The sequence below is a fragment of the Bombina bombina genome, chromosome 7, assembly GCF_027579735.1.
Source record: "Bombina bombina isolate aBomBom1 chromosome 7, aBomBom1.pri, whole genome shotgun sequence".
Taxonomy (NCBI): Eukaryota; Metazoa; Chordata; class Amphibia; order Anura; family Bombinatoridae; genus Bombina; species Bombina bombina.
Genome location: NC_069505.1, coordinates 473,424,817 through 473,449,182, shown reverse-complemented (window position 1 = coordinate 473,449,182; position 24,366 = coordinate 473,424,817). Strand labels below are relative to the sequence as shown.

Below are 24,366 nucleotides of genomic sequence, written 5' to 3'. Positions count from 1 at the left end.
GATTCTTCTTCAAACTCTGCCAGAGAAGTAATAACACGCTCCGGTGCTATTGTAAAATAACAAACTTTTGATTGAAGTCATAAAAACTAAGTATAATCACCATAGTCCTCTCACACATCCTATCTAGTCGTTGGGTGCAAGAGAATGACTGGGACTGACGTAGAGGGGAGGAGCTATATCAGCTCTGCTGGGTGAATCCTCTTGCATTTCCTGTTGGGGAGGAGTTATATCCCAGAAGTAATGATGACCCGTGGACTGATCGCACATAACAGAAGAAATAAAGTTTAACGAAAAACATAAGCAGAAGATTCAAACTGAAACTGCTGCCTGAAATACTTTTCTACCAAAAACTGCTTCAGAAGAAGAAAATACATCAAAATGGTAGAATTTAGTAAAAATATGCAAAGAGGACCAAGTTGCTGCTTTGCAAATCTGATCAACCGAAGCTTCATTCCTAAACGCCCAGGAAGTAGAAACTGACCTAGTAGAATGAGCTGTAATTCTCTGAGGCGGAGTTTTACCCGACTCAACATAGGCAAGATGAATTAAAGATTTCAACTAAGATGCCAAAGAAATGGCAGAAGTTTTCTGGCCTTTCTAAAACCGGAAAAGATAACAAATAAACTAGAAGTCTTTCGGAAAGACTTAGTAGCTTCAACATAATATTTCAAAGCTCTAATAACATCCAAAGAATGCAACGATTTCTCCTTAGAATTCTTAGGATTAGGACATAATGAAGGAACCACAATGTCTCTACTAATGTTGTTGGAATTCACAACTTAGGTAAAAATTCAAAAGAAGTTCGCAACACCGCCTTATCCTGATGAAAAATCAGAAAAGGAGACTCACAAGAAAGAGCAGATAATTCAGAAACTCTTCTGGCAGAAGAGATGGCCAAAAGGAACAAAACTTTCCAAGAAAGTAATTTAATATCCAATGAATACATAGGTTCAAATGGAGGAGCTTGAAGAGCCCCCAGAACCAAATTCAAACTCCAAGGAGGAGAAATTGACTGTAATATTCTCGGTATTCTAAAACAATGCCAAGAAAAATGATGAGAAATACACCAAGAAATATAAGTCTTCCAGACTCTATAATATATCTCTCTGGATACAGATTTACGAGCCTGAAACATAGTATTAATCACAGAGTCAGAGAAACCTCTTTGACCAAGAATCAAGCGTTCAATCTCCATACCTTTAAATTTAAGGATTTCAGATCCTGATGGAAAAAAGGACCTTGAGACAGAAGGTCTGGTCTTAACGGAAGAGTCCACGGTTGGCAAGAGGCCATCCGGACAAGATCCGCATACCAAAACCTGTGAGGCCATGCCGGAGCTACCAGCAGAACAAACGAGCATTCCTTCAGAATCTTGGAGATTACTCTTGGAAGAACTAGAGGCGGAAAGATATAGGCAGGATGATACTTCCAAGGAAGTGATAATGCATCCACTGCCTCCGCCTGAGGATCCCGGGATCTGGACAGATACCTGGGAAGTTTCTTGTTTAGATGAGAAACCATCAGATCTATTTCTGGAAGTTCCCACATTTGAACAATCTGAAGAAATACCTCTGGGTGAAGAGACCATTCGCCCGGATGCAACGTTTGGCGACTGAGATAATCCGCTTTCCAATTGTCCATACCTGGGATATAAACCGCAGAGATTAGACAGGAGCTGGATTCCGCCCAAACCAAAATTTGAGATACTTCTTTCATAGCCAGAGGACTGTGAGTCCCTCCTTGATGATTGATGTATGCCACAGTTGTGACATTGTCTATCTGAAAACAAATGAACAACTCTCTCTTCAGAAGAGGCCAAGACTGAAGAGCTCTGAAAATTGCACGGAGTTCCAAAATATTGATCGGAAATCTCACCTCCTGAGATTCCCAAACCCCTTTTGCCGTCAGATACCCCCACACAGCTCCCCAACCTGTAAGACTTGCATCTGTTGAGATTATAGTCCAGGTCGGAAGAACAAAGAAGCCCCCTGAACTAAACGATGGTGATCTGTCCACCATGTCAGAGAGTGTCGTAAAATCGGTTTAAAGATATTAAGTGAGATATCTTTGAGTAATCCCTGCACCATTGGTTCAGCATACAGAGCTGAAGAGGTCGCATGTGAAAACGAGCAAAGGAGATCGCATCTGATGCGGCAGTCCTAAGACCCAACATTTCCATGCATAAGGCTACCAAAGGGAAAGATTGTGACTGAAGGTTTTGACAAGCTGATATCAATGTTAAACTTCTCTTGTCTGACAAGGACAGAGTCATAGACACTGAATCTATCTAGAAACCTAAAAAGGTTACCCTTGTCTGAGGAATCAATGAACTGATTGGTAAATTGATCCTCCAACCATGAACTTGAAGAAACAACACAAGTCGATTCGTATGAGATTCTTCGAAAATGAGAAGACTGAGCAAGTACCAAGATATCGTCCAAATAAGGAAATACCAAAACCCTGTTCTCTGATTACAGAAAGAAGGGCACCGAGAACCTTTGAAAAAAATTCTTGGAACTGAGGCTAGGCCAAACGGTAGAGCCACAAAACTGGTAATGCTTGTCTAAAAAGAGAATCTCAGACACTAAAAGTGGTCTGGATGAATCGGAATATGCAGATACACATCCTGTAAATCTATTGTAGACATATAATGCCCTTGCTAGACAAAAGGCAGGATAGTCCTACAGTAACCATCTTGAATGTTGGTATCCTAACATAACGATTCAATAATGATAGATCCGGAACTGGTCTGAAGGAATTGACCTTCTTTGGTACAATGAAGAGATAAAATAAAATCCCAGCCCCTGTTCCAGAACTGGAACTGGCATAAATACTCCAGCCGACTCTAGATCTGAAACACATTTCAGAAATGCTGAGCCTTTGCTGTGTTAACTGGGACACGGGAAAGAAAAGAATCTCTTAGCAGGAGGCCTTAACTTGAAGCCAATTCTGTACCTTTCTGAAACAATGTTTCTGAAACCAGAGATTAAGAACGGAATTGATCCAAATTTCTTTGAAGAAAACGTAATCTGCCCCATACCAGCTGAGCTGGAATAAGGGCCGCACCTTCATAGGTACTTAGGAGCTGGCTATAGGTTTCTATAAGGCTTGGATATATTCCAAACTGGAAATAGTTTCCAAACTGATACCGCTCCTGAGGATGAAGGATCAGGCTTTTGTTCCTTGTTGTGAGGAAAGGAACGAAAATGATTATTTACCCCGGAAAGAAAGGGAAAGCAAAGTTGACTTAGAAGACATATCAGCATTCCAAGTTTAATCCATAAAGCTTTTCTAGCTAAAATAGCTAGAGACATATACCTGACATCAACTCTAATGATATCAAAAAGATGGTATCACCAATAAAATTATTAGCATGTTATAGAATAATAATAATGCTATAAAATTATGATCTGTTACTTGTTGCGCTAAAGCTTCTAACCAAAAAGTTGAAGCTGCAGCAACATCCGCTAAAAATATAGCAGGTCTAAGAAGATTACCTGAACATAAGTAAGCTTTTCTTAGAAAGGATTCAATTTTCCTATCTAAAGGATCCTTAAATGAAGTACTATCTGCCGTAGGAATAGTAGTACAATAGCAGGAGTAGAGACAGCCCCATAACCTTAGGGATTTTTGTCCCAAAAAACTCTAATCTGTCAGATGGCACAGGATATAATTTGCTTAAACGTCTAGCAGGAGTAAATAAATTACCCAAATAATTCCATTCCCTGGAAATTACTTCAGAAATAGCATCAGGGAGATAAAACACTTCTGGAATAACTACAGGAGATTTAAAAACCTTATTTAAACGTTTACATTTAGTATCAAGAGGACCAGAATCCTCTAATTCTAATGCAAATAACACTTTCTTTAAGTAAAGAACGAATAAATTCCATCTTGAACAAATACAAAGATTTATCAGCATCAACCTCTGAGACAGAAACCTCTGAACCAGAAGAACTATTATCAGTATCAGAATGATGATGTTCATTTAAAAATTCATCTGAAAAAAGAGAAGTTTTAAAAGACTTTTATGTATACTAGAAGGAGAAATAACAGACATAGCCTTCTTAATGGATTTAAAAAATAAAATCTCTTATGTTATCAGGAACACTCTGAAAATTAGATGTTGACGGAACAGCCACAGGTAATGTAACAGTACTAAAGGAAATTTTATCTGCATTAATAAGTTTGACATGACATGCAATACAAACAACAGCTGGAGAAACAGATACCAAAAGTTTAAAGCAGATACACTTAGCTTGGTAGCTCCAGCACTGTGCAGTGATTTTCCTGAAGTATCTTCTGACTCAGTTGCAACATGGAACATCTTGCAATATGTAAAAGAAAAAAACAACATATAAAGCAAAATTGATCAAATTCCTTAAATGACAGTTTCAGGAATGGGAAAAAAAAAATGCCAGTGAACAAGCTTCTAGCAACCAGAAGCAATAAATAATGAGACTTAAATAATGTGGAGACAAAAATGACGCCCATATTTTTTAGCGCCAAAAAAAGACGCCCACATTATTTGGCGCCTAAATGCTTTTGGCGCCAAAAATGACGCCACATCCGGAACGCCGACATTTTTGACGCAAAAAAACGTCAAAAAATGACGCAACTTCCGGCGACACGTATGACGCCGGAAACAGAAAAAAAATTTTGCGCCAAAAAAGTCAGCGCCAAGAATGACGCAATAAAATGAAGCATTTTCTGCCCCCGCGAGCCTAACAGCCCACAGGGAAAAAGTCAAATTTTTTAAGGTAAGAAAAAATGATTGAAACAAATGCATTTATCCCAAATATGAAACTGACTGTCTGAAAAATAAGGAATGTTGAACATTCTGAGTCAAGGCAAATAAATGTTTGAATACATATATTTAGAACTTTATAAATAAAGTGCCCAACCATAGCTTAGAGTGTCACAGAAAATAAGATTTACTTACCCCAGGACACTCATCTACATGTTTGTAGAAAGCCAAACCAGTACTGAAACGAGAATCAGCAGAGGTAATGGTATATATAAGAGTATATCGTCGATCTGAAAAGGGAGGTAAGAGATGAATCTCTACGACCGATAACAGAGAACCTATGAAATAGACCCCGTAGAAGGAGATCACTGCATTCAAATAGGCAATACTCTCCTCACATCCCTCTGACATTCACTGCACGCTGAGAGGAAAACCGGGCTCCAACTTGCTGCGGAGCGCATATCAACGTAGAATCTAGCACAAACTTACTTCACCACCTCCATCGGAGGCAAAGTTTGTAAAACTGAATTGTGGGTGTGGTGAGGGGTGTATTTATAGGCATTTTAAGGTTTGGGAAACTTTGCCCCTCCTGGTAGGAATGTATATCCCATACGTCACTAGCTCATGGACTCTTGCTAATTACATGAAAGAAAGATATCAGCCAGACCAGGACCAAATAACGTTTTGCCCTTATAAGGCAAAGACAGAAGATAGGATTTGGATATAACAGAAATCTTCGTGCCTCTAGGATTTGGATATAACATCCGCTGACCAAAAAACATTAGCCACAGAGCTCTGAGAGCAAGAACAGCAAGGATAGAAATTTTGGCTCCCAGTCTAACCACGTGCATGCAGATAAAAGAATTAGTCAGCTTTAGAGTCTGATCCCATTCTGGATCTTCTCTATAGCATTCTCCTCCGAAATCAAAGCAGACAAGGAAACACACTATTCCTATCCAAAGGATCCTTAAAGAAGAAATTATCCTGCAGGGGAATATTGATTCCTGACTAAGGTGGACATAGCGCCATATATCAGAGTCCTGAATCACAAGGACATGAAAGAATCATCTTATATGAAAAGAATAAAAGTAATTCAAACAGTGAATAAATTACATTACTATAGAATGGATTGAAAAAGGGCTGCATAAATAAAAAGTATAACAAGATGGCACCTTAAAAGATAAAAGGAGCTAAACTAGTATTGAGTTGTCACCAGATGGTGGAGATATAATAAAACACAGACTTAATCAGGAGACACATTCTGAAAAGTAAATTGCAGATATATTAAGGTTTTATAAAAAAAAAAACCAGACACAAATAAGCAGCTCAGCCCTTATTTCTGTAATATCATTTAGCTGCCATCAAATAAAAACACAGACTTATCAGGATAAAAAAATCCTAAAAAGTAAATTGCAGGGACATAAGTTTATTACGAGCAACTCATAAAAGAACAACTGAGCCCATCATTTCCTTAGAAACATGGAATAGCAGTTAAAGGGGCAGTCAAGTCCAAAAAAAAAACCAAAAAACTTTCATGAATCAGATAGAGAATGTAATTTTAGACAACTTTCCAATTTACTTTTATGATAAATTTTGCTTTGTTCTCTTGGTATTCTTAGTTGAAAGCTAAACCTAGGAGGTTCATATTTCAATTTCTTAGAACTTGAAGGTCGCCTCTAATCTGAAACCATTTTGACCACTAGAGGGCGTATGTTTATGTGTTTCATATAGATAACATTGAGCTCATGCACGTGAAATTACAGAGGAGTGAGCACTGATTGGCTAAAATGCAAGTCAGTCAAAAGAAATGAAATAAGGGGGCAGTCTGCAGAGGCTTAGATACAAGGTAATTACAGAGGTAAAACATATATTATAACTGCGTTGGTTATGCAAAACTGGAGAATGGGTAATTAAAGTGAAAGTAAAGTTATAGTCATCGTTCATTTGCAATATAAAGTATATAAAAAATAAAGTGTACTTTAATTCACGATTACTTATAAATTGATTTATAACTCTTTTTATTTACTTTGTTCGTTTGCCGAAGACTATCGGCGTTCCTCCACCTGCATAAAAAAATTCTAATACCGGAGTGACGATTTCAGCCATATCTAACGGATTGGTTCCCCCATTGGCGTTTAACTCGCCATGATAACCTCCCACTTGTTCTAATGCGCATGCGTGAAACCCTCAACTGTATGTCACTCAACTAGCGCGTTCACGAAAGCCGCATGCACATTTGTTAAGGGAATTCCCATATCGATCCTCACTCTTGTTAAACAGACATTGCTAGTATACATCTAATCAGAGAACGTTAGTTAGCGCATGCGCATAGATTATCAACTCGAGAACGCACACGCTTACTTACGCATGCGGCGGGTGGGACAGCGAAATGATTTCAATACAGAAACCCGGAACAGATCGAGGGGGCAAAGGAAGCAAAATAAAACGGCGATGGTAAATATATAAAATTATCTAATGTATAATATATTTGATGAAAAATGAAGTTAGCGACTACAATGTTTGTCACTATATTATACTATACTACTATTCACAAATCTATAACTTTACTTTCACTTTAAGGGATGATCTATCTCAGTGTTTTTCAACCAGTGTGCCGTGAGAGATCCTCAGGTGTGCCGCGGCAGACTGACAACAGTGCTGGGGTTTCCCTCTTTCAAATATTGGGAGGTATGTGACAGGCTCATCAGGCATCATTTAGAACCATGACATTGACATTCATTCACAGACAATGATTATGATTGTTTGTGAATGAATGTCAATATGTCATGTATAGTTATAGTACACTGTATATATATATATATATATATATATATATATATATATATATATATATATATCCTGTATTAGGCTACAATGTGTGATTTTGTAAAATTTTGGGATGGTGGTGTGCCACAGGATTTTTTTTAATGTAAAAAAGTGTGCCACGGCAAAAAAAGGTTGCAAATCACTGATCTATCTTTTGTATTAGAAAATACGTCCAGAAGTGTTTATGATGAAAAACGTCTCACAAATAAAACAACTCTGCCCCAATTTTCAGTATTAATAAAAAAAGTCTCCCACTTTTAAAATACACATGCACCTTATCAGAAACTTAGGTGGCTAGGCTGAATTGTTAGAAAAGAGACTCAGCTAAACATGCGCTCAGATCGCACTGCACGTTGCGATAAGATCCAAAATGGCGCCAATACCTATACGCTGTCAGCAGATCCTGAGAGAAACAGTAAAAATTAATACTAAATAAAGCTCAACCCAAACGGCTCAAAAGCTACTGAGCGCACCACAGCACAAACTGACAAGCTGTGGGAAACCATCCGCCAACAATCTTGGTCTCCTCCGGAGCGGGATGTGAATCTAATACCCGATAACAAGGAGGAGAAAGTCTGACAGGCATAACAGCCTGAACTCATGCAACAGGCATTAACGGACATTGTTTATGCGGCAATCATCAGGCGCTTACTTACTGCGTCATAAAACCAACCAAACCCTCTAATCAAAAAAGGGAATTAGCAAAAACATACGTGAAAAACCGACTGTGTAGCGAAAAAGAATGGGAATTATAGCTGACCACAAAAGTCGTATCCCACACACCATAAAGCCTGGGCTAGCTAGAATTTGCCCGGCAATGGAAGCGGAAAAATCCCTGCACAGGCATAAAGCCAGATAGCTGCTCAGCCGCAAATATCCCATAGTGGAGATATATATATATATATAAAAGAATAAATACCTTCTTAGGGTAGCAGGTCCCACTAAGTCCCTGATTGTCCCAGTCCTTCTTCAAAAATATCTCTGATTTCTAAGAAATATAAATGAAAGGACTTACCCTCCAGGAAAATTCTGCTGTGGAGCAGTCAAAGCAGCTGCAGGTCCGATAGCCTCATTCGCTAACAGGGACCTGTAGAAAAAGAAAAAAACTGAATAACCAGCTCTGGTTTTCTATAAAGGGGTAGCATACATTGTTAGAAATAAAGCAAGGACTACCTCTCTGTCGTCTAATTTCTAAAAACCACCATTACTCTTACTAAAGAGATTGACATGGACACAGCATAACCACAATCCTTGCTTGCAGGGTTAAAGTACCCATTAAAGGATTAAAATCTTCAGACACCCTCTTTGCCATCCTCCCGTGATCAAGGCAAAGAGAATGACTGGGGGTTATGAATAAGGAAAGTGATACTTAACAGCTCTGCTGGGGTGCTCTTTGCCTCTTCCTGCTGGCCAGGAGGTGAATAGCCTACTAGTAATTGGAATGAATTGTGGACTCTCCATGCCATAGGAAAGAAAAAAGAATCACAAACCATACCCCATATACATCCCAATGACAAGCACTGTACTCTGAGGGGAAACCGGGCCTCAATATAAATTGAAAACTCCTCTCTTTCTCATTCTTCAACCACCTCCAGTTGAGGCAAAGTAAAGAATGAGGTACCTGTGATGTTGGAAGGGTTTTATAGAGCTCTTGGGGTTTGGAAATCTTTGCTTCCTTCTAGTAGTAAGGAAGAGCAATTCCCAGGAGTAATGGATCGTTGGACACTCACCACCTGTATGAAAGAAATATTTATGCTGCACATGTACACCTGTGCCCTGTGTCCCTCAGACATGTCACACTCATACACTCACATGTGCCCTTTATCCCTCAGACACATCACACACATACACTCACCTGTACCCTGTATCCCTCAGACACATCACACACAGACACTCACCTGTACCCTGTATCCCTCAGACACATCACACTCATACACTCACCTGTGCCCTTTATCCCTCAGACACATCACACACATACACTCACCTGTACCCTGTATCCCTCAGACACATCATACACATACACTCACCTGTGCCCTGTGTCCATAAGTCACATCACAAATGTACACTCACCTTTACCCTGCTCCCATCAGACAAGTCGCACACCTACACTCACCTTTGCCCTGAGTCCCCCAGACACGTCACACATGTATACTCACCTGTCTTAATATTGTCCCCGATTTTTTGCTCCAGAGATTCCAGATCACTCAGACTCAGATCATTTGTTTGTTGAGAATTAAGTAAAACTTCAGCCTTAACATCACCTGCACAGATCATTTAAATATGGTCACATTTTCTACATTTGCAGTCAGTAACTTTACAAAGTCGTGTGCTGAATCTATTTTAGTTATAAGGAAAACAGCTTACAGTAAGTACAACTGAAATATTATAACATTACTGTATGTATGTAACAGACATCAGCAGTATAAGCGCTGATCTGTAGCATCTTGCAGAAACAATTACTATACAAAATAAGAGGAAAAGCAAAGTAGATTAAAGGTTAATAAATCTATAAGGAACTTGTAAAAAAATAAAAAAAGTTTGGTAATGGTGCTGGTTTGTGTGTCCTGGAGCTGCACTGACCAGTGATTATTTTGCTATGTTTCACCACGTCACATGAACCGCCAACTCCCACTATGTAAATTCTGTCAGAAGCTGACAAGGTCTCTTGCAACAGCAGCCTAAGCTCCGTCCCTGCGGAACTCTGCACAGGAACCTTTTATCAGTAAAATCACAAACATCTGCTCTATGTACTAATATGTGAACGCACATTCGGCATCAGCTACTAACATTACTGAAGCTTATTTACCGCACACAGAATAGGAATATGATACTGAGCGCCATACACTTTACACACTCACTTGTCTCTGTATCCTTGTGGTTTTCCATATCAGTATTTTCATAGTCTTCCTTCTCTTTAAATGTCAGGGGTTTCACTGTATACAGATCTTCTGCTTGTTCCTCTTTTGCAGGGTTCATTTTATCTGGAAAAACAAACAAACGATACATTTCAATAGTGACAAAATGACAGATCTTTATATACTCTTTATAATCTACCGTCTATGTACTTCCTGCTTCTTGATATATATCAATATGATTAACCTACAGGTTCTGTGTCTACAGATTTTGATTTTTAAGTAATGCATAATGTAAAATAAAATAACAGTATGCTTAAAGGGATATGAAACCCAAAATATATCTTTCATTAATCAGATAGAGCAGTGATTTTAAACAACTTTCTAATATACTTCTGTTATCAATTTATCTTCATTCTCTTGGTATATTTTGTTGAAAAGCAGGGATGTAAACTCATGAGCACTAGAGGGCAGCAGTTTTATAAGAATGTTATCCATTAGCAAAAGCACTAGATGGCAGCAGTTTAATAAGAATGTTATTCATTTGCAAGAGCACTAGATGGCAGCAGTTTTATAATAATGTTATACATTACCAAGAGCACTAGATGGCAGCAGTTTTATAAGAATGTTATTCATTTGCAAGAGCGCTAGATGGCAGCAGTTTTATAACAATGTTATTCATTTGCAAGAGCACTAGATGGCAGCAGTTTTATAACAATGTTATACATTAGCAAGAGCACTAGATGGCAGAAGTTTTATAACAATGTTATACATAAGCAAGAGCTAGATGGCAGCAGTTTTATAACAATGTTATACATAAGCAAGAGCACTAGATGGCAGCAGTTTTATAACAATGTTATACGTTAGCAAGAGCACTAGATGGCAGCAGTTTTATAACAATGTTATACATTAGCAAGAGCACTAGATGGCAGCAGTTTTATAACAATGTTATCCAGTTGCAAGAGCACTAGATGGCAGCGCTATTTCCTGTCATGTAGTGCGCCAGGTGCCTACCTAGGTATCTCTTCAACACAATATCATGGGACAAAAGCAAATTTGATAATAAAGTAAATTGGAAACTTTTTTTAAAATGTTCTGTTCTGTCTGAGTCACAAAAACATAATTTATGCTTACCTGATAAATTCCTTTCTTCTGTTGTGTGATCAGTCCACGGGTCATCATTACTTCTGGGATATAACTCCTCCCCAACAGGAAATGCAAGAGGATTCACCCAGCAGAGCTGCATATAGCTCCTCCCCTCTACGTCACTCCCAGTCATTCGACCAAGAATCAACGAGAAAGGAGAAACCAAGGGTGAAGTGGTGACTGGAGTATAATTTAAAAGATATTTACCTGCCTTAAAAAACAGGGCGGGCCGTGGACTGATCACACAACAGAAGAAAGGAATTTATCAGGTAAGCATAAATTATGTTTTCTTCTGTTATGTGTGATCAGTCCACGGGTCATCATTACTTCTGGGATACCAATACCAAAGCAAAAGTACACGGATGACGGGAGGGATAGGCAGGCTCATTATACAGAAGGAACCACTGCCTGAAGAACCTTTCTCCCAAAAATAGCCTCCGAAGAAGCAAAAGTGTCAAATTTGTAAAATTTGGAAAAAATATGAAGCGAAGACCAAGTTGCAGCCTTGCAAATCTGTTCAACAGAGGCCTCATTCTTAAAGGCCCAAGTGGAAGCCACAGCTCTAGTAGAATGAGCTGTAATTCTTTCAGGAGGCTGCTGTCCAGCAGTCTCATAGGCTAAACGAATTATGCTACGAAGCCAGAAGGAGAGAGAGGTAGCCGAAGCCTTATGACCTCTCCTCTGACCAGAGTACACGACAAACAGGGAAGACGTTTGTCGAAAATCCTTAGTTGCCTGCAAGTAGAACTTGAGGGCACGAACTACATCCAGATTGTGTAGAAGACGTTCCTTCTTTGAAGAAGGATTCGGGCACAGGGAAGGCACCACGATCTCTTGATTGATGTTCCTGTTAGTGACTACCTTAGGTAAGAACCCAGGTTTTGTACGCAGAACTACCTTATCTGAATGAAAAATCAAATAAGGAGAATCACAATGTAAAGCTGATAACTCAGAGACTCTCCGAGCCGAAGAAATAGCCATTAAAAATAACACTTTCCAAGATAACAACTTTATATCAATGGAATGAAGGGGTTCAAACGGAACTCCTTGTAGAACGTTAAGAACAAGGTTTAAACTCCATGGCGGAGCAACAGATTTAAACACAGGCTTGATCCTAGCTAAAGCCTGACAAAAGGCCTGGACGTCTGGATTTTCTGACAGACGCCTGTGTAACAAGATGGACAGAGCTGAGATCTGTCCCTTTAATGAGCTAGCCGATAAACCCTTTTCTAAACCTTCTTGTAGAAAGGACAATATCCTAGGAATCCTAACCTTACTCCAGGAGTAACCTTTGGATTCGCACCAGTATAGGTATTTACGCCATATCTTATGGTAAATCCTTCTGGTAACAGGCTTCCTAGCCTGTATCAGGGTATCAATAACCGACTCTGAAAAACCACGTTTTGATAAAATCAAGCGTTCAATTTCCAAGCAGTCAGCTTCAGAGAAGTTAGATTTTGATGTTTGAATGGACCCTGTATCAGAAGGTCCTGTCTTAGAGGTAGAGACCAAGGCGGACAGGATGACATGTCCACTAGATCTGCATACCAAGTCCTGCGTGGCCATGCAGGCGCTATTAGAATCACTGATGCTCTCTCCTGTTTGATTTTGGCAATCAATCGAGGAAGCAGCGGGAAGGGTGGAAACACATAAGCCATCCCGAAGTTCCAAGGTGCTGTCAAAGCATCTATCAGAACCGCTCCCGGATCCCTGGATCTGGATCCGTAGCGAGGAAGTTTGGCGTTCTGGCGAGACGCCATGAGATCTATCTCTGGTTTGCCCCAACGTCGAAGTATTTGGGCAAAGACCTCCGGATGAAGTTCCCACTCCCCCGGATGAAAAGTCTGTCGACTCAAGAAATCCGCCTCCCAGTTCTCCACTCCCGGGATGTGGATTGCTGACAGGTGGCAAGAGTGAGACTCTGCCCAGCGAATTATCTTTGATACTTCCATCATTGCTAGGGAGCTTCTTGTCCCTCCTTGATGGTTGATGTAAGCTACAGTCGTGATGTTGTCCGACTGAAACCTGATGAACCCCCGAGTTTTTAACTGGGGCCAAGCCAGAAGGGCATTGAGAACTGCTCTCAATTCCAGAATGTTTATTGGCAGGAGACTTTCCTCCTGATTCCATTGTCCCTGAGCCTTCAGAGAATTCCAGACAGCGCCCCAACCTAGTAGGCTGGCGTCTGTTGTTACAATTGTCCAGTCCGGCCTGCTGAATGGCATCCCCCTGGACAGATGTGGCCGAGAAAGCCACCATAGAAGAGAGTTTCTGGTCTCTTGATCCAGATTCAGAGTAGGGGACAAGTCTGAGTAATCCCCATTCCACTGACTCAGCATGCACAATTGCAGCGGTCTGAGATGTAGACGTGCAAAGGGTACTATGTCCATTGCTGCTACCATTAAGCCGATCACCTCCATGCATTGAGCTACTGACGGGAGTTGAATGGAATGAAGGACACGGCATGCATTTAGAAGCTTTGTTAATCTGTCTTCTGTCAGATAAATCTTCATTTCTACAGAATCTATAAGAGTCCCCAAGAATGGAACTCTTGTGAGAGGAAAGAGAGAACTCTTCTTTTCGTTCACTTTCCATCCATGCGACCTTAGAAATGCCAGAACTAACTCTGTATGAGACTTGGCAGTTTGAAAGCTTGAAGCTTGTATCAGAATGTCGTCTAGGTACGGAGCTACCGAAATTCCTCGCGGTCTTAGTACCGCCAGAAGGGCACCCAGAACCTTTGTGAAGATTCTTGGAGCCGTAGCCAATCCGAATGGAAGAGCTACAAACTGGTAATGCCTGTCTAAGAAGGCAAACCTTAGATACCGGTAATGATCTTTGTGAATCGGTATGTGAAGGTAAGCATCCTTTAAATCCACTGTGGTCATGTACTGACCCTTTTGGATCATGGGTAAGATTGTCCGAATAGTTTCCATTTTGAACGATGGAACTCTTAGGAATTTGTTTAGGATCTTTAAATCCAAGATTGGCCTGAAAGTTCCCTCTTTTTTGGGAACCACAAACAGGTTTGAGTAAAACCCTTGTCCTTGTTCCGACCGCGGAACCGGATGGATTACTCCCATTAATAACAGATCTTGTACACAGCGTAGAAACGCTTCTTTCTTTATCTGGTTTGTTGACAACCTTGACAGATGAAATCTCCCTCTTGGGGGAGAGAATTTGAAGTCTAGAAGGTATCCCTGAGATATGATCTCTAGCGCCCAGGGATCCTGAACATCTCTTGCCCAAGCCTGGGCGAAGAGAGAGAGTCTGCCCCCCACTAGATCCGGTCCCGGATCGGGGGCCCTCGGTTCATGCTGTCTTTGGGGCAGCAGCAGGTTTCCTGGCCTGCTTGCCCTTGTTCCAGGACTGGTTAGGTTTCCAGCCTTGTCTGTAACGAGCAACAGCTCCTTCCTGTTTTGGTGCAGTGGAAGTTGGTGCTGCTCCTGCTTTGAAATTCCGAAAGGGACGAAAATTAGACTGTCTAGCCTTAGCTTTGGCTTTGTCTTGAGGCAGGGCGTGGCCCTTACCTCCTGTAATGTCAGCGATAATTTCTTTCAAACCGGGCCCAAATAAAGTTTGCCCCTTGAAAGGTATATTAAGTAATTTGGACTTAGAAGTTACATCAGCTGACCAGGATTTTAGCCACAGCGCCCTACGTGCCTGAATGGCGAATCCTGAGTTCTTAGCCGTAAGTTTGGTTAAATGTACTACGGCCTCCGAAATGAATGAATTAGCTAGTTTAAGGACTCTAAGCCTGTCCGTAATGTCGTCCAGCGTAGCTGAACTAAGGTTCTCTTCCAGAGACTCAATCCAAAATGCTGCCGCAGCCGTAATCGGCGCGATGCATGCAAGGGGTTGCAATATAAAACCTTGTTGAACAAATATTTTCTTAAGGTAACCCTCTAATTTTTTATCCATTGGATCTGAAAAAGCACAGCTATCCTCCACCGGGATAGTGGTACGCTTAGCTAAAGTAGAAACTGCTCCCTCCACCTTAGGGACCGTTTGCCATAAGTCCCGTGTGGTGGCATCTATTGGAAACATCTTTCTAAATATTGGAGGGGGTGAGAACGGCACACCGGGTCTATCCCACTCCTTAGTAACAATTTCAGTTAGTCTCTTAGGTATAGGAAAAACGTCAGTACTCGCCGGTACCGCAAAGTATTTATCCAACCTACACAATTTCTCTGGTATTGCAACAGTGTTACAATCATTAAGAGCCGCTAAAACCTCCCCTAGTAATACACGGAGGTTCTCCAATTTAAATTTAAAATTTGAAATATCTGAATCCAATCTGTTTGGATCAGAACCGTCACCCACAGAATGAAGCTCTCCGTCCTCATGCTCTGCAAGCTGTGACGCAGTATCAGACATGGCCCTAGTATTATCAGCGCACTCTGTTCTCACCCCAGAGTGATCACGCTTGCCTCTTAGTTCTGGTAATTTAGCCAAAACTTCAGTCATAACAGAAGCCATATCTTGTAATGTTATCTGTAATGGCCGCCCAGATGTACTAGGCGCCACAATATCACGCACCTCCCGGGCGGGAGATGCAGGTACTGACACGTGAGGCGAGTTAGTCGGCATAACTCTCCCCTCGCTGTTTGGTGAAATTTGTTCAATTTGTACAGATTGGCTTTTATTTAAAGTAGCATCAATACAGTTAGTACATAAATTTCTATTGGGCTCCACCTTGGCATTGGAACAAATGACACAGGTATCTTCCTCTGAATCAGACATGTTTAACACACTAGCAATAAACTTGCAACTTGGTTACAATCTTATTTAACAAAAACGTACTGTGCCTCAAAGAAGCACTAAACGATTAAATGACAGTTGAAATAATGAACTGAAAAACAGTTATAGCATCAATCCTTAAAAACAACACAACTTTTAGCAAAGGTTTGTTCCCATTAGTAAAGTAACAATAATTAAATTTGAAACATAAAAATTACAGAGCAACGTTTTTTAATCACAGTCAATATATAAGTCTCACAGCTCTGCTGAGAGAATCTACCTCCCTCCAAAGAAGTTTGAAGACCCCTGAGTTCTGTTTAGAGATGAACCGGATCATGCAGGAAATACAAGAGTAACTGACTGGAAATTTTTGATGCGTAGCAAAGAGCGCCAAAAACGGCCCCTCCCCCTCACACACAGCAGTGAGAGAGAAACGAAACTGTCACAATTAAAACAAGCAACTGCCAAGTGGAAAAATAATGCCCAAACATTTATTCACTCAGTACCTCAGAAAATGCAAACGATTCTACATTCCAGCAAAAACGTTTAACATAATAAATACCTATTAAAAGGTTTAATGTACTTTTAACAGAGTAATTCCAGTGAAATACCATCCCCAGAATACTGAAGTGTAGAGTATACATACATGTCATTATAACGGTATGGCAGGATTTTCTCATCAATTCCATTCAGAAAATAAAAACTGCTACATACCTCAATGCAGATTCATCTGCCCGCTGTCCCCTGATCTGAAGCTTTTACCTCCCTCAGATGGCCGAGAAACAGCAATATGATCTTAACTACTCTGGTTAAAATCATAGTAAAAACTCTGGTAGATTCTTCTTCAAACTCTGCCAGAGAGGCAATAACACGCTCCGGTGCTATTGTAAAATAACAAACTTTTGATTGAAGTTATAAAAACTAAGTATAATCACCATAGTCCTCTCACACATCCTATCTAGTCGTTGGGTGCAAGAGAATGACTGGGAGTGACGTAGAGGGGAGGAGCTATATGCAGCTCTGCTGGGTGAATCCTCTTGCATTTCCTGTTGGGGAGGAGTTATATCCCAGAAGTAATGATGACCCGTGGACTGATCACACATAACAGAAGAAAGAAATGTTTGGACTTCAGATCCCTTTAACATAAGCAGATATTTACATTGTCTACAATTTAATTCTGCTGTAAAGTTTCTTTGTCCCAGTCGTCCTTTCTAATCTCTCCTTCAATTTTATTAGTTGTATTAAATTGTAATCCCATATCAAATCGCAGAAATTACATCAAATAAGCAGATAATGAATTAGAACAAAGACATAGGCAAAAAAAAGTGGTCTTAGAATAAGGCGTATTACTACTGCAAATGGTCCAACCCTGTCCAGTGCATAATACAGTTATCCAGTGACATTATACATAACTGGAGACTGCTAGAAAGTTTATATCTGCTGTAATTTATACTGAATGTATTTACATTTTTTTTTTGTTTTTTGTTTTTTTACATATTTCGAGCTGTCATATTAGCGTTATTAGTGATCAGCTCCACCGGGACTGAAATCATTTTTAATGCTAAGTGACTTAATAATCCTGGAAAATGCTCCATAGTCATAAGAGGCATAAAGAGAATGAGGGTGGGGGTATATATATATATATATTTTTTTTTTTATTTTTTTTTTTTTTTTTACAGGAGACACACTTCTCCAGATCCCATGAACCTAAATGGTTTAATCGTCTTTATCCAGTTGCTTACTTTGCATCAGGGCCCTCTAAGAAGAATGGGATGGATATACGTTTCAGTGCCAAAATGCCATTTAAGTTCACCCAAATGATACAAGAACCTGGGGGGAGGTTTTTGATCCTGATCGGCTCACTCCACGGTCGACCAATTACTTCTCTAACCAAGCACAACTACCCTTCCTCCAGGAAATAGACCTTAAGATCCTAGAACACCAGATAGGCGTCCTGCTATTTGGGGGTGACCTTTTTATTTATTCACAGACACAGCAGGACTTCCAATAACACCACATAGTAGTATCCAAGCAATCACCTGGTCAGACCATGTATCAGTTTGCTGCTCAATAATTTGGCCCAATACCCCAATAACACACTATGTTTGGAAGCTAGACGATACACTCTTAGATTACCCTCTTCTGAGGGAAGAGCTACAAAAAACAAAAATGATTTCAGTCCCTTGTGTTGTGTGTTTTTTTCCCATCTCTATGTGAACCAGATGTCTAGGATACTCTTAGCAATTAAAAAGTAATCTATATATTCAGATTAGAATTGTTTTTGGTGGTCGTTCTTGCACTATTTGCTAGTTGTTTATAAATTGAAAACGACTGAAAATAAAATGGTTTTCTTTATTGGTGATCTGCGTATCACGTGGATGTATCACGTAACTCACACCCGTCTATACTGATATCTCTGTACCTTATGTGTCATTGTTGTAGGAAATTGAAATGGATGCAATTTGTGATCTGTGTGTCACGTAGATGTATCTCACACACTGCACTCTGTCCAATCATTTTTATTGATGTAATTATGATGATATATGTGCTTTGTACTGCTCATAATAAATAAATATATATATATATATATATATATATATATATATATATATATATATATATATATATATATATATATATATATAAATATATTTTAATCCCAAAACTACTCCTGACTACTATTGTCTATGTACACAAAACTCTTATTTTCTCTACTTACAGTACATAAAATTTCTACATATAAGGTTACAATTTCATAAAAAAAAAAAAAAATTAAAAAAAAATATGTTTTAAAACCTATGCAAATAAATACCTATGTATCATGTCTAGAAATGTAGGGCACGCACACTTGGAGAGGTAGTTTAACCTTTTCATTTGCCAGACCAACCCTTGCTGCCCGTAACACAGTCAAGGGGTTACTTAATTAACACTGGCTCCCCTGACTGTCCAGAACACAAGCAGCAGTAAACTGACCCTTACCGACAAGAGTCGGGGGGGCGGAAACATGATCGAGTCTGAGTGCCACTGAGTCCGACAAAAGTAGTACAGAAATGAGAGAGGCTTGTGAATGCACAATCGCCATCAGCTACCGATATGGCTGAAGCGCACAGGAATGCACATTCGTCATCAGCTGATATGGCTGAAGCACACAGGAATGCACATTCGTCATCAACTACCGATATGGCTGAAGCGCACAGGAATGCACATTCTCCATCAGCTACCGATATGGCTGAAGCGCACAGGAATGCACATTCTCCATCAGCTACCGATATGGCTAAAGCGCACAGGAATGCACATTCGCCATCATCTACCGATATGGCTAAAGCGCACAGGAATGCACATTCGCCATCATCTACCGATATGGCTAAAGCGCACAGGAATGCACATTCGCCATCATCTACCGATATGGCTAAAGCGCACAGGAATGCACATTCGCCATCAGCTACCGATATGGCTAAAGCGCACAGGAATACACATTCGCCATCAGCTACCGATATAGCTGAAGCGCACAGGAATGCACATTCGCCATCAGCTACCGATATGGCTGAAGCGCACAGGAATGCACATTCGCCATCAGCTACCGATATGGCTAAAGCGCACAGGAATGCACATTCGCCATCAGCTACCGATATGGTTAAAGCGCACAGGAATGCACATTCGTCATCAGCTACTGATATGGCTGAAGCGCACAGGAATGCACATTCGTCATCAGCTACTGATATAGCTGAGTGCACAGGAATGCACATTCGTCATCAACTACTGATATCGCTGAAGCGCACAGGAGTGCACATTCGTCATCAGCTACTGATATAGCTGAGTGCACAGAAATGCACATTCATCATCAGCTAGTGTTATGGCTGAAGCGTATGTGAATGCACATTCGTCATCAACTACTGATATGGCTGAAGCGCAAGGGAATGCACATTCGCCATCAGCTACTGATATGGCTGAAGCGCAAGGGAATGCACATTCGCCATCAACTACTGATATGGCTGAAGCGCACGGGAATGCACATTCGCCATCAGCTACTGATATGGCTGAAGCGCACGGGAATGCACATTCATCATCAGCTCCTGATATAGCTGAGTGCACAGAAATGCACATTCGTCATCAGCTACAGATATGGCTGAAGCGCACAGGAATGCACATTCGTCATCGACTACTGATATGGCTGAAGCGCACAGGAATGCACATTCGTCATCAGCTACAGATATGGCTGAAGCGCACAGGAATGCACATTCGTCATCAGCTACAGATATGGCTGAAGCGCACAGGAATGCACATTCGTCATCGACTACTGATATGGCTGAAGCGCACAGGAATGCACATTCGTCATCAGCTACAGATATGGCTGAAGCGCACAGGAATGCACATTCGTCATCAGCTACAGATATGGCTGAAGCGCACAGGAATGCACTTTCGGCCACCCTTATGATGTAGCTTTGTGTCAACCTTCATTAGCTCTCACAATGTTTATGGTCAAGAACCAGCCCTGGAAATATTACGGCTATTTGGGTTAGAAATTCTGAGGTTTCCATAAAGTCTGACAAACTAGTAGCAGAAGAGATTTTTTTTATCAAACAGCATTAGTGCTTATTTACCGCACACAGATTGTGCCTCTTAGGTACAGAGCTCCATACATTATGTCACACACTCACTTGTGTCCGTATTGTCATAGTTTTCCTGGTCCTGGATTTCAAGGGGTTTCACCACACACAGATCTTTTCTTTCTTCCATTTTAATTTTAACTGGGGGAGAAAAAAAAAAAAAAGGAAAAAAAAGAAAAGAAAAAAAAAAAAAGAAAAGAAAAGAAAAGAAAAAAAGATGCATTTTGCTAGTTAAAATGAAGGTAAACTTTGATGAATGAAAGCCCAGTTTTTAAAAATCCTTTTAAAAACAGGGGCACTTTCATTCATCAAAGTTTAGAAAGCAGCCGTTTTGTTTAAAAACTTACCTTTGTTCTTTTCACAGCCGGAGCAACTTACCCCACGCAGGGATCCTCTTTTCACACGTCAGCAATGACTAATCCGGCTTCCTCCAATCACGGCATGGCCTCAGGAAATGAATCCCCTGGGGGAAAGCCGTGATTGGAGGAAGCCGGATTAATCATTGCTGACGTGTGAAAAGAGGATCTGCGGGCGGGGGAAGCTGCTCCGGCTGTGAAGAGGAAAGAGGTAAGTTTTTAAACAAAAAACGGCTGCTTTCTAAACTTTAATAAATGAAAGTTCCCCTGTTTTTAAAACCGGGCTCTCATTCATCAAAGTTTACCTTCACTTTAACATAATAAATTTTTATGTTGCACACCTACACACACCTGTGCCCTGTATCCCTCAGACACATCACACACACTCACCTGTATCTTGTATCCCTCAGACACATCACACACATACACTCACCTGTACCCTGTATCCCTCAGACAGATCACACACATACACTCACCTGTACCCTGTATCCCTCAGACACATCACACATATACACACTTACCTGTACCCTGTATCCCTCAGACACATCACACACATACACTCACCTGTACCCCTCAGACACATCACACACGTACACTCACCTGTACCCTGTATCCCTCAAACACATCACACACATACACTCACCTGTACCCTGTATCCCTGACACATCACACACATACACTCACCTGTACCCTGTTTCCCTCAGACACATCACACACACATACACTCACCTGTACCCTGTATCCCTCAGACACATCACACACATACACTCACCTGTACCCTGTATCCCTCAGACACATCACACACACACACTCACCTGTACCCTGTATCCCTCAGACACATCACACACATACACTCACCTGTACCCTGTATCCCTCAGACACATCACACACATACACTCACCTGTACCCTGTATCCCTCAGACACATCACACACATACACTCACCTGTATCCTGTATCCCTCAGACACATCACACACATACACTCACCTGTACCCTGTATCCCTCAGACACATCACACACACATACACTCACCTGTACCTTGTATCCCTCAGACACATCACACACCCCCAGGCAGAACATGCAGTGATCTGAGATGTCATCGCAGAAAATGCATCATGTCTGCAGAAAGAACAGGGCACATGCAGGAACTGTATGCACTTTAATAACTTTGCAGCACTGCTCCACATTAGACTGTTCTCTTCAAACAGAGTTGTAATCTGGCTGCACTGTGTAAGTGCATTCAGAGCAAAGTGCTGTTTGAAGTGAGCAGTCCATTGATTGTTGACTGGCTCTCAGATTTTTTCAAAACTGCCCCTTAGCCTTTCCCAGTCTGTAAGACATTCGTATGAGCAATGCACCTTTTTTCTGACTACATTTCTATGCTCGACCAAGAGAAACGGAAACAAGTTTATTTACATTTTTTTGTCTGCAGCTAATTTGCATCGCACTGCAATTCAACTACTGCACTATATTATAAAATTTAAAAAATTGCTTTATTCTCCAGTTAACCAACACATTGCAATTGAACTGGTGCTTAATGTAACTGCCTAATTTAAAATTGAATTTTATTTAAAAATGACCTGCACAAAATTTTTTACTAAAAAAATCTCATCGCAGAAAGTGAAAAAAAGTTCTGCCTCTGGGATCACACACACATACACTCACCTGTACCCTGTATCCCTCAGTCAGATCACACACATACACTCACCTGTACCCTGTATCCCTCAGACACATCACACACATACACTCACCTGTACCCTGTATCCCTCAGACACATCACACACATACACTCACCTGTACCCTGTATCCCTCAGACACATCACACACATACACTCACCTGTACCCTGTATCCCTCAGACACATCACACACATACACTCACCTGTACCATGTATCCATCAGACACATCACACACATACACTCACCTGTACCCTGTATCCCTCAGACACATCACACACATACACTCACCTGTACCCTGTATCCCTCATACACATCACACACATACACTCACCTGTACCCTGTATCCCTCATACACATCACACACATACACTCACCTGTACCCTGTATCCCTCAGACACATCACACACATACACTCACCTGTACCCTGTATCCCTCAGACACATCACACACATACACTCACCTGTACCCTGTATCCCTCAGACACATCACACACATACACTCACCTGTACCCTGTATCCCTCAGACACATCACACACATATACACTCACCTGTACCCTGTATCCATCAGACACATCACACACATACTCACCTGTACCATGTATCCATCAGACACGTACACTCACCTGTACCCTGTATCCCTCAGACACATCACACACACATACACTCACCTGTACCCTGTATCCCTCAGACACATCACACACATACACTCACCTGTACCCTGTATCCCTCACACACGTACACTCACCTGTACCTTGTATCCCTCAGACACATCACACACACACGTACACTCACCTGTACCCTGTATCCCTCAGACACATCACACACATATACACTCATCTGTACCCTGTATCTCTCAGACAGATCACACACACTCACCTGTACTCTGTATCCCTCAGTCATGTGCACTCACCTTTGCAAATACTGATTTTCTGCTCCAGAGATTCCGGTTTACTCAGACTCGGATCATCTGCTTGTTCAGCATTAAATATGACCACAGACTTAGCATCATCTGTATAGATAATTTGAACATGGCCGTAAGTTTCCAGTCAGTATCTTTACATAGTTCTGTATTTAGACTATTTTAGATTTAAACGGAAGGAGCTTAAAGGGACATGAAACCCAAAATTCATCTTTCATTAGTCAGATAGAAAATACAATTTTAAAAATGTTTTCAATTTACTTTTAATTTTCAAATTTGCTTCATTCTCAGGTTATGCTTTGTTGAAGAGATACCTTGGTAGGCAGTGTGCACATGCTTGAAGCTTAAACTATATTAACAGGACAAAAAAACCTTAGTGTGCACATTTCTATAGCACTATATGGCAGCAGTTTTGCTATAATGTTATACATTAGCAAGAGCACTAGATGGCAGCAGTTTTATAACAAGGTTATACATTAGCAAGAGCACTAGATG

The 24,366-nt window shown here is 40.7% G+C and overlaps 1 protein-coding gene across 1 annotated transcript in view; it reads right to left on the bottom strand.

Moving 5' to 3' along the window:
- Window positions 1–24,366, bottom strand: part of LOC128666764 (zinc finger protein 3) — a 131,886-nt gene that overhangs the window by 54,252 nt on the left and 53,268 nt on the right. The window contains exons 6-9 of the mRNA XM_053721545.1: window positions 23,863–23,961; window positions 20,970–21,059; window positions 10,432–10,554; window positions 9,730–9,834 (exon numbers count right to left, since the gene is read on the bottom strand). Of these exons, the coding sequence (XP_053577520.1) occupies window positions 9,730–9,834; window positions 10,432–10,554; window positions 20,970–21,059; window positions 23,863–23,961 (417 nt within the window). The remainder of the gene's footprint in view (window positions 1–9,729; window positions 9,835–10,431; window positions 10,555–20,969; window positions 21,060–23,862; window positions 23,962–24,366) is intronic.